Raw genomic sequence first — 12,202 nt, 5'->3', positions numbered from 1 at the left:
CCCAAAATTTCATCTTAACTGCATTACTTAACTGTATATAAAATAAGCTTAATACTATAACTCTTCACATACAGTTCACTTGGTATGACTAGTGATTAAGTGCTCATTACTAAATGTTTTTTACACTGCATGAAGTGTGCACGAAGTGTATTCAAAATACTTACAACACCACTACTGGAAGTAATTTACCTTTCATAGAGTTGCTGCTTCACTGGAATCGCCACCAGGTCCTCTGCAGTCCCACTCTGAAGGACCCTCAGCAGGGCATCTGTTTCCCCAATGCCATAATTGAGCTTTGCTTCGGTCAGTTCCACAGTGAGGGGATGCTGATGCAGATCGAGGTGAATGCCAGACATGATCTGAGCACGCTCTCGTTGAAGTCTCTCAATCTCTCTGCTCCTGCTGTCAGAAAGCTGGGATTTCTCTTCCATTTCTGCTGCTCGGGTGCTTCTAGGTTTCTTTTCTGCCCGACTTTGTAAATCAGCCACACTGCCACTCAAGCTGAGTAAGGAAGGAGGGCTGCCCTTAACACCACACCAGTTGCTGAATTTATTGTGTATGGGTAAGTCACGGAGGCTGTAGCTCCGAGGCCTGTAAGGCTTTGCAAAAGTAGTATTTTTGTTGAGAGGAATCTCAGTGTCACATTCACTTTCAGTAACAGAATCTGTATTGTCGTCTTGGAAGGAAGTCTGCACATCGCTCACATCAGACAGCGGGGCAGGGCAGCTGCGTTCATGTTTCCAGAAGAAGTCATGAAATTGTAAAGATGATGCTTCTCCCAGAGGTTCTGAGGACGTGCCAGCGTTTGTCTTACTTGAACAAGTGGCACTAATTCTTTTATTGAAAAGGAACTCAGTATTTGGAGGCGAGTAGTCATGAATTAAAGCAGTGTCAGGATTACCAATGTACTTTTCATGTCTAATACCAGCTGAAGAACCTCCTGCTCCCCTCGTGACATACGTACAGCAAAGTGAACGCGCCAGTGGACTGTGGTCTCTGAGATCACCTGTTAAAAGTTCCCTGTGGCCTGACACCTCCAACGTACTGCTAGAGTGATACAGTCGTTTTGCACAAATGGTAGTGTGGGTGTCAACCTTTACTCCATGCTGTTGCCCCAGGTCTTCTGAACCATGCTGTCCTAAAAGCTCATCGGCTGCTTTCTTATCTGGGAAACTCTCAGATTTCTTTCTTATGCCCTTATGTTCTCTAGAAGCATTAGATTCACTGTCTGTTTCTGTCTGTGAAAAGTTGTCCACATGAGGTGGCATGCCGGACTGTGGACTTGCCCTCTGCTTTCTCTGGTTGTGAAGAGGACTTAAAGCACCACTGGAATATCCAAGAGGTTGCTTAATAGGGCAGACAGACTTGCTAGAAGCAGTCTGGCTACTGGGACTAGCACTAAGAGTAAGAATAGGAGAAGAGGCCCTATCAACTAGCAGGGTGTTTTTGTAATAGAATTTTCTCTCTGCTGGAATCTCTAGTTCATTGACACTTCTTTTGTTCTGAGGGTAAGATGCTGCAGATTGAGAGGTGCTATCAGTAGGGCTGCTAACTACAGTGCATGAAGAACCATCTTGCCCTGAACTCAGTGAAGATGATGTGACAGATGAGACTCTGGTACTAGTAAAAGCAACATTCTGCTGTGTATTTAATGATGGTTTTTTGCAATCTATGATAGGAGTGGAGGTTCTGGGTAAGAGAGGCAGACGCATAAAGGAGTCTTCCAAAATGCTGTCAAGACTGTCACGGAGGTCAGGATTGCCCAGACTTCTCATCCCTGTTTGTTCTTGTGTTCTTTCTTCAAAGGACAGTGTTTCCTCTTTCCTTCTGAGAATCTTACCTACTGCGTCTGTACTTATTTCTTTCCAATCAACATTTACTGCCTGAGCCACCCTCAATTCATTTTCCACTTTTTCCTCCATTTGTTTTTCTTCATGTTTGCTTTGAGGTTCTTCCAAAATCTCTGTCTGAGTGCCTACATCTGCTGTAGTCTGAGTGCAGCTATCTGATCTAGTAACCTTTACAGTCTCTTCCGTTCCTCTTTGGTTGATTCTGGCATTCTGCTCATTATCTATAATACTCTGTTGGGAGAGGTTTCCCAACAGCTCAGAAGTGTTCTGAAGCAGCTGTGACAGATGCATGGACAGGTTCTGCATGCTTGTCCAAGAAGACGGTTGATGAACTAAATCTCTGTTTGTTTCCTGCTTTCTTGCAGAAACATCCGTATAGCTTCTCTGATGTCTTCTCTGCCTTTTATACCTTCCTGGAGTTGCTGTTTGAGTTCCCTGCTCACATGTAGTCCCTGGTAGTTTTTTGGAAGACCTTTCAGACTCAGAAGGATATAACAGTACAATTTCATCAACCTGCACTGAAGAGTTACCAGGTTGTGCAGAAGGATTCTCAAGTTCAGCAGTGTTATTTTCTGGATTAGTTTCCAATGTTTCACTAGATACATTGCTGTACTGCTTGGTACTGTCACTTGAGTATGCAGATTGAAGGTTTTGTCTGACATTGTCCCATCCTTGAAGACCTTCAATGCTGCTTAAAGTGCTCGATAAAACTTTTGCTGTAGCGTATGAACTGAGATGAGAATGAAAAGGAGAATTTTGAGAATTCAATCCATTGTCTACACTGGAGCATCTAATAACTTTACGATTTTCCAGGTTTAAAGGAAGTTGATTGCAAGAGACATCACTTGCACTGCCAAAAATATACTGTTTCCAGCCAATCTTGCATGATTCATCTTGTTGCCATGGATGAATATATGGGTTGATATCACTTGAACTAAAATGCATTGTATCCTTATTGTCTTGCAAAAATAAATTTGTTTCTGGCTGGTATCCAGCTTCTTCAACTTTCCCTTCACTACACTGAGCTACAGAACTACTCTTCGAATGAATATTTGCTTCTGCACCCACAGAACTGTGAGCTGTGCGCAGTAAGGATGATGGAGATTGAGTAGTAGTAGGGTCTTTTAAAGACTGGCTGCTTTGGGTTCTTGCTGCAAAGTTCTGTAAATTTTTGGGATCACAGTTTGCAAGCTTCTTAGTTTGTGCCATTCTTTGCTGAAATGTGGGTTTAGATTTAACCTGTAAAAAGTTCTTTGATTCCTGCTTTGAAAATCTTTCAAGTCCATGAAGATCATCTTCAGTTGGTGATGGAGGCTCTACACTCAGGTTTAAATCTTGTAGTGATTTAGATACAGAACACAACAAGGGATCTGCCTTAGATGAGGCTTCCAAAGTATATTCTGTATCAGAGAAGACAGCAATAGCTGGGGCTGATAGTCTGTGACTTTGTAAGGAAGGTCTCTGTTCATTTTGTTTACAGCTTTTCGTATTCCGTGTAGTAGAATATGATCGTTTGCTCCTTAATTGCACAATTTTGGATTCTTGAGGAGGCAAATCATGGGTTTCTGGTAAAAACTTTACAGAGGTACTGCTATTATTCATTACAGAAAACTTTAATCTTTCTGATTTCAGAGTCTTATTCCTCATATCATCTCCCATTGTTGAACAATTGCCTGCCTCAGCAGCAGGGCCATCAACGCCTGAACCTGTATTATTCTGGCAGAGTAAAATCTCTTTTCTACCATCTGTATTTGTTCTATCCAGGACCTGTTCTATCTGTTCACCTGTGGACACATACTGACAATTATCTTGCAGATCTGCAGGGTTTTTTTCAAAACCTAAGATAGTGCGAGAGAGTCGTCTGGGATCAGTGCTTCTGCTGTATGTGGGGTATGTTGGACTAAATGAATTGGTGTATTCAGGATCCACACCAACGTCTCCCGGATACACATTTTCCAACACGGTAACTTCTGAACTTATTAATTTATTTGCAGAATTTGAGGATACATTAGTTTGTATTTCAACAGGTTCTCTACATGATGTTTTTCTCTGCTCTGTCTTTACTGCAAAATGTTCAGCCTCAGTATTTGAGTGCAGTTCTGCCTCATTTCTGTTAAGTGTTTTTCTCATTTGTCCCTCTTTGACAAGAATTGCCCTTCCCATATGCCCAAAAGGTAATGATGGTAATAAAAGAGAATTATCATTTAGTACTTTCTCTACGTGTCCTGTGCAAGCTTCTTGTGGTGGAACTTTACCCCAGTGGTGCTGATCAATTTTTATATCACTGTCAAATTTTTTATGATTACTTCCATATACAGGTTCCCCATCTACAGCAGAATGTTTATATGAAGTTGAGTCTGTGTCTGATACTGGACAATGCCTGTTTTCTTTTGCAAGAGAAAGTAAAATACTTCCTGAAGCACGTACTGGCTCATCAAATACCACAGCCTTGTCAGACTGAGTGTCTTGGATTTGCAAAACAGCAAATGGAGAATGTTTCGATATACTTGTATGTGAAGTATATGTGCCAGTTTCACCAGGGCCTATATCTGCAGTCAAAGAAGATTCTGAAAATGGTGTTAGGAATGGGTGATTGGCATTTGCAAATGCCTGAGGAAAATCTTCTTTTACAGAGCACACGTTTGCACAACTGGAGGACACTTCCTCAGTCAAAAAAGTGTCTTGAAGTGAGTCCTCAAGCTGACTAAATATTAGAGATTTTGAGTCATCAAGTAAACAAGACGTGTCAAAAGCACTGAAGTTCTTGGAGCTTTGAAAAGGTGTGTTGGCTGGAGTATCTTCCACAAAGCAGGATGGAAAAGACTTTGATTCTTTACTGCCAGTCTGTCCTTGGCGCTGAAAAGTAAGCGAGCCCGATTCCAGTACAGTCACATGAGAAGGGTTACTGTAGTGTTCCGAGTACTCAGGAATTTCATTTTCTTTTAAGTCAGTGCAATTCTGGAAAGAACTTTGAATTGTTTTCTCCTTTTGATCTGTTCCTGCAACTTTTTCAGGCAGTTTATTATTCTGACTGTCTGTGGCCTCTGCAACTGCAGACCTATTTTTCTTTTCATCTCCTTTTTGAGAAGCATCTGGAAAAGTTACAGATACACTTAAATCAGTGGATTCACTTTCAAAGTATTTTGTTTCTTCAGAGAGGGCAGCATCGTTTTTACCTTTGTCTTCAGTGCTGGCAATCAGAGCATCTGCAGATGACGCTGGATGATTTAGGAAACCAGGAGAACATTCAGAAGTGCCCGAGTTCTTCTTATAACTTAGAAACTCTTTACTATAATGTGGATTTTCCCACAGAGACTTGTTCAAGCCTTCTGAAAGGGTTGAAGTGTTCTCAGAATCAGAGCTGCCTGGTTGGTCTATGCAGAACTCTTCAGAAATCCCACATCCCTGATTTTCTCTGAGGTCATGCTGATATTCAGTTACACCAGGAAACTTTGCATTTTCATTTTTACTTTTTGTTGTCGTATAGCTTGTGCTTAAAAATTTCTCCTTCTCATCATGCTGCAATAAACTCCCTGACTCAAGTACTTTCTGAGTTGTATTAGTGTTGTGAAACGGTTTTTGCATAGACATTTCTAGTAAAGAATGCATTTTTCCCTCTTCTGTATCTTCCATCACTTCTTTCTCTGAAGAAGCAAGCAGGTTTGAAGTATCCAAGAGTAGTGAATCAGGCACAGTGGTACCCTTTTCTTCTTGAGCTGTATCTTCTATGGAATTAAGGTAGTCTTTTGATAGTTTATTAACCATTAAATCCACACTGTGTTCTTCATGACTAATGTTAACATCCTGAATTATACCTTCAGAAGAATCGAATCTTTCCAAGGAAAATGGATTTCCTTTGGCCCCTGGCTGAAGTACAACCATTTCGGGCTCAGGACCACCTGCACTGTAGCGAGTGGAAGAGCTGTTCTCATTGACAGGTTGCCTAGATATGGCATAATCAGATGCACTGTTAAATACAAAGGATTCTTCCTCCTGCCTATCCTGTGTGGTCCTGGTTTGCAGAAAAGCTATATTCTCACTTGTCATTTTATCAGGAAGATACTTGTCTTCTCGCATTTGGTTGACTGCAACAGGCATACCAACACAGACCTCACTCTCCATTAATGTTTCATAGTAAGGCAGAACAGCTCCAGTTCCAACACTGCTGTTAGATGCCTTTGTATGTCCTTTCAGTGCAGTGGGAGCATCTTGAACAAGATGGGAATCATCACTTACTCCAAGATACAAAAGATGATTTACAGACTGGTAAGGGGAGTCTTTAAGTGAACCTTCTTGCTTTTTTTCAGTAGACTTCAGTGTTGCTGGTGGATTTTGTTCCTTGCCGATATCTTCATTATTTCTAGAAAAGCTGGTAGACACCCACTGACTTTCTCTTAAGATTTCACTTAATCTGCTGCCATCATGTGTCATTTGGCAGCTGTCTTTTTCAGGGAATAGTTTGTTCAGGTTTTGTAAAATGGCCAGTTCTACTTCCTCTGTGTTTTCTGCAAACATCTGCGTTTCTTTGGCCATTTGTACTAGATTCATCAAATGCTCTTTCTCCTCCTTGACTCTGGAGCCTACTGGATCCAATTCACAACTATCATATCTTTTTCTAGCAATACTTACATTCAAGTTTTCTGAAGCACCATGCTCAAGACATCGCATAGAGCAACTCATATATGTATCACTGTCCTCTTTAATCTGGAGACTTCTAAATTCTTGGTCAATACCAGTACTGTCATCTACTGAATATTCATATGCATCAATATCTTTAATGACTGCATTTCTTGTATCTGTAACAGAGTCCACTGAGCCACCATCTTCACTCATTTCAGTAAGATCATGGTATCTTGAATCATCTTCTGACTGTGTGTCCTGTTCTAGACCTGAAGCTGTTAGATATCTTTCAGGGATCTTGAATCGATTTAAAATTTCTTCATCATCTCTGTCACAAGACATCTGATGTAAAGCTGGAGACGCTTCAGTAAATAAAACATTTTCAGCTGTGATTATGACTTCTCGCCTCATAATAATCGGCTCCTGAGTGTTTGTCATGATAATTTGTTCTTCACTCCCAGTCACTTCGCATTCATCAACCTTGTCTTCCTGGGGCAAACAGTTTGGTACAGAATGCTCTATTAAATTGCTAGAATTTACTTGTCCTTCATTTTCAGGTTTTGTGACTAGTACTGTTGCAGCTACGTCCTCTGTATCAAACGCATTCTCTATTGTTCTGTCCGTCTGTAAAAGCCCCTCACAAGTATCAAAGATACCTGAAGTATTCTGAGTAGTATCTGTTGTGTGGGAACACAAAGCTGAAGGAGTGGGTTTGGGAGCAACGGAAAACTCTGGTGAATAAATACCTGTTTCTATTTTCTTGCTTTTTTCTTTTTGGCAAAAGCTGTTTGTTTCAAGGTGGCTGCCAGAATGCACCAGTGCTTTTGATTCCTGAGTGCATTCTATCCTGGTGTTGGCTACCTGCAGTTCATCTTTCTCCACCTCTTCCTGTGTCAGGCACAGATTGGTATAAAACTCACGCTGAACCTCACAAGCTTCAGTATCAAGAGGTTTCTTTGAATTCTGAGATAGACTAATGTCTTTAAAATCCTCTCCACTCCTGTCTTCAGTTACACTTTGGACTTGGAAGTCAGGTAAACTTTCAATCTGTCTGGATTTAGTTTGCAATGCATTTTTTTCTAAGTTGATTGCACTACTGATTGATTTTGCTCTTTCTTCATCAGAGTTTGCTTTTGTATTCTGATAAGGAATGACAGTATCTTCTGGATTGGTTTCTGGGTTTCTTAAAAACTTAGATTCTTTATTTACATACAGTCTCTCCTCTTGAGAAACAGTAGCTGATGTATTTGTGCTGTATTCAAATACTCTTTCTGCCTCTGGGTTTACATCATCTTCAAGAAGCAGTATATCCTCTGGGCAATCACTTTCTAAAAAGGCTTCTTTCTCTTCTCTTGATTCAAGTAAAGATTTGTTCTGTGTTTCTGTTTCCAAGAGAATGGAAATGTGGGTCATCCCATGTGTACTGTTTTTTTGCCCTGTTGATTTTGAAGAGCATGTTGCGCAAAGGGAGTCACAATGTGCCTCAGAACAACTTTCTGTGGCACTGACTTCCACAGTAAGATTAGATTTAGCATCGCAATCTCCTTTCACTGTGGTGACATGCTCTAATAGTTTTTCATAATTTTCAGTCTCAGATGCACTTTGGAAAAGATTAGCTTTTGTTGAAGCTTTGTAAAACATGCTTGAACTGGATTCTGCGACAAAATCATTTGTACTCTCACAAAGAGCAGCAGGGAAGGACTCTGTGTCTTTCCCATTTACATTCACTATGAGATAACTTACTTCATTTACCACTAAGTTTTCATACTCAGATAAAAATTCTTTCTGAGTTGCAGCCTGAGAATTCAGGAGATTGTGTTCTTTGCTTTCACTGCTTTCTTCTCTTACACTATCAATGCATGATGTAGAATTTTCTGAAACTTGCTGGGATAAACAACTTTCCAGACTGTCTTCTAAAGCACATTCACGGGAATAATTATTTGAAACAGGTTTGCTTTTAAATTCATAATGATTCAGTGAAGACAAGTCTTCATCCTTTGGTTTGTATTCTTCATTATCTCTGAACAAAGGCGCATCTTCTGCAATCTCTGCCAAGCTATCTGTGCTTGTCTCCATACAGATAATCTCTTTTTGAGCCATCTCTATTGGTGTTGCAGATTGGTCGTAAGTTGCACTGTGAGCAACTACTGAAGGGTTACATTGGTATGTTTTCTTCTGTGAGGAAAAATCTGTCTCTGTTGTTATTTCTTCTGCAGATACCTGTTCATAATTCATTTCTTGCATTGTTTCCAAATTACTCTCCCCAGATCTGAGGAGACCTACTGCAACAGCTGATTCTGCTCCTAGTCCAGCTAATGGCTGAAGCTTGTAACTGCTTACTAGAGAGCAGTTCTTATTTGTTAAGTCACTGAGAAAGAAACCTTCATCAGATGTTGGTATTTCCCTTCTTCGAAAAAGCTGCCCATGGTTTCCAAATTGCACTTGTTTTACTGCAGATGCCTGTGTTGGGATCACATTGTGAGCCAGGCCTACAGAATATTCAGCAGCAGGTGCACTGACAGATGCCCTTCTGCCTGAGCCTGTCACACTGGATTTTGTCATGAAGTTACTGTAGTCATCATTGAGGTCATCTTTTTCAGAAGTTCTGAAGAAATCATCTTCTAAATCTGCATTGATACAGCCATTTCTCTGCTCTGAAATTTGCACAGGTAACACAGAAACAAAGGGTGGTTTTTTCAGACTGTGGTCTTTTGGCAGCTCTGGATGAGCTGTGGGGAAAGAATCCTCCTCTTTCCTAGATAGCAGTGGCAAGCAGTCTTCAGTGAAGGCACTTTCCAAACAGCTGAATGTTTGTGTGCATTCAGTGGCAGACCTGTAAATAGATAATTCATTCAGTTGTTCTTGTTCAGGATAATTTGACCTGGAATGTTCATAATAATCATGCTTTGCTGAAACAGGAACAAAAGAGGAGCTTGGTCCTACTGAGCTAACAAATGAGGACATTACATCTTGAGATTCCAAGGAAGAATTTTCATTAGAGTTTGTCCATCCCTTAAGAATCTTATTTAATGATTCACTCTCAGAAACTTTGCTTGCAGTTGTTGTTGTTTCAGGTAAGGGTACTTCTGACACATCAGAGGAAAAAACTGTGTTTATTTCATTTATACGACATGATAAATGACTAATGCTGTGTATCTGCTTAGAGCCAGAAACGAAAGAAACTTCAGCAGCTGACTGCTTTAGATCATCTTTTTTCAGCCAAAGCTCTGGTTTGCTCAAAGAGCAGAGATGAGCTTCTTGAAATTCCAAATGTTCATGGGAAGAAGGTGCTGTTCTGGGGCTGCTGATGTCAACCTTGGAGTCACAGGAACACCAAGCATCAGTAGTAAGCAAAGGATTTCCACTTGCGTAATACGGTCTTCTATCAAGAGACCTTTCCTGTTCTACAAAGGAGACTTTTATCCCATTCAGCAACTGCTTGCAAGCATTACTGGAAGCAGGCTGTGGTTTAGTGTCCAAGTAAAAGGAACTGCTCAGCTTCAGATCATAACTTGCCCCTTCTGTATCTCTGTTGCAGGTCTTGGACTCATGGTCTTCCTCAGCCTGTATAGCTGGTGATCTGGGAGTTTGTAACTTCCAAAAAATCTCTGCTGGCACTTCATCAGATGAATCAGATTTGGATTCTTCTACCGGATCTTCTGCTGGCATCTCTTCTCCATCAGCTAAGCTGTCCAGAGAAAAGCTTCTTTCAGGCTTTCCCAGTCTCCTATGAGATGTGTATGATGTCACCAAAGACGAAATATGGTGATCAGTCCTGCTTTTGTAAATCTTAGATGGCTCATGGTGGGCCTTTAACTTGTGAAATCGACTTGTATTTTCTTTTTTGGCTTTATTTTCCTTTTCTACCAGAGAGTCTTGTGACATTTGACTGTCATCGCTCTCAGAATCTTCTGGGTTGGCAAGACATTTATTTCTGTCAAAATCTTGTTTTGGTTTCTCTGTGAAAGCTTTTGCATAAGCACAGGAGAGAGAATCCACAGAATAGGAACTGTCAGTATCAGAAATCTCATTTTCATCATCCTCTTGCCAGTTCCCCAGCACCTCTGTGGCTGTTTTGGATGCTCCAGCACTTAGCATCTCAGCACTGTGCCACTTTTTTTCAGCATAAAAGAGTGGTGCCTGTGCATTCATCTTAGTGAGATTTCCTACGGATGTTGCCACCATCAAAAATTCTTGCTGTTCCACTGATGATTTCTCATGACTTGGCAAGGCTGAGTTTGGCTCTCTCTTCCAGTTCTTGGCTGTTTGGTTTAGATGCGCTGATGGTGGATTTCCATACACTGTTTTCTTAATTTCTTTAGGAAAGTTTTCTGGAGAAGGTCTGTGACCTTTTCCATCGATATCCATTCTAGTCTTTTTACCGGATACCTGAGCTCTATTTTGTTCTAGATTGCTACTTGCAGCCTGACTTACATCTCCTAGCACCTTTGCTTTTGTCATTCTTGTCCCTGCAATAAACGTTTCAGGCTCATTTTTCTCCTTAAAAAGATCAGGAGAGAAGCCTTTAGAGGTCTGGTTTTGAGATCCAGTTTGCCCTGGATTGTCATCCAACTTTTCAATTTTTTGATAATTTTTATTGATATAAGCCATGATAGCTGAATCATTAGAGTCTTTTTCTGCTCCTTTTTTATTTGCAAATGAAGATGCTTTTTGTTTTTCAGTTAGCTGCCTCTGCACTGAAAATGAGATCCCTTTTTCATCATTAAGCTCATTGCTCCCAGAAACGTCTTTACCACTTCTGTAAAGATATTCTACAGATGACAACCTCCCTGTTGTATTGCCTTCACAGCTTTGATCAGTATTTGGTGAGGTAGATAATGTTGAGATAGTCTCCCTCTTCAACAAACAACTGTGTAAATAAAGAAATAAACCACAATCCTTAATTGAATAATATACTTAACATTTCCACATCAGTAATATCTTGTAGTTAAGCGTAACGATATATGAAGCAACAATCTTAATGCCTTTCAAAAGCAAATTTTAGCAGAAAATAAAAACAATAAAATTAAATTCTGTCAGTAACGATAGTCCTCTAGATATCCTGAGGTATGTTCTGCAACACAAAGGAACAGCTCAATGCTACATAGTGTAGCTTGGTATTTAGTCTCTAGACTCAAGTAAGCTGCAAACATTAGTTTAAAATAAAGGATGGTTCTAAATCACAGAAATACGCTTAGCAGAGTTCAGCTATTTCCTCACTCCAGGACCATGCTGTGATAGCACCCCAATTTTTTTTTAGCATTGCTTAGAGAAGTTTATTTAGCTTGGGAAAGGCTGGCCAGCTTAAAAGCCCAATCCAGAATCATCCCAGTGATACAAATATTGTGAAGGAAGAGTTTGATCCTAATCAAGATAAAATGATGCAGAATTTAGTATTTACCGACAGTTTAAACAAGGTAAGAACAAGACTTAAGCCAGTTGTGGAAAGTATTCACAAAGAGGTAGGAAGTGCAGAAAGGCTTGGGAGAGGAATGTAAAAATAGTGATAAAGATCACATCAAAGAGCTGAGTAGGGAATGCACTGTACAGATCCCAGGAAAAAGAGCAAAGCTCTAGTGTGACATACAATATAGTAAAGTTCACTGATATTGCAGGTTTGGGGATTGTTTCAATACATTGAAAGGCATCCTGGAGTGCAAACGGAGACTAAGCTGTATGCAGAGGCTGAGGTAGTTATATGGTCACTGAAAATACCTTGAATTCAAATTACT

At 40.3% G+C, this 12,202-nt stretch overlaps 1 protein-coding gene across 3 annotated transcripts in view; it reads right to left on the bottom strand.

The window, feature by feature from the left end:
* STARD9 (StAR related lipid transfer domain containing 9) overlaps positions 1 to 12,202 on the bottom strand; it is a 104,182-nt gene that overhangs the window by 10,433 nt on the left and 81,547 nt on the right. For all 3 annotated transcript variants that reach the window (XM_030482460.1, XM_030482461.1, XM_030482463.1), the window contains one exon: positions 190 to 11,340. In XM_030482460.1, the coding sequence (XP_030338320.1) occupies positions 190 to 11,340 (11,151 nt within the window). The remainder of the gene's footprint in view (positions 1 to 189; positions 11,341 to 12,202) is intronic.

This window comes from Strigops habroptila, chromosome 4 (genome assembly GCF_004027225.2).
Source record: "Strigops habroptila isolate Jane chromosome 4, bStrHab1.2.pri, whole genome shotgun sequence".
NCBI classification, from domain to species: Eukaryota; Metazoa; Chordata; class Aves; order Psittaciformes; family Psittacidae; genus Strigops; species Strigops habroptila.
Note: the sequence above shows the minus strand (reverse complement) of the source record. Positions and strands in the feature narration are given on the sequence as shown.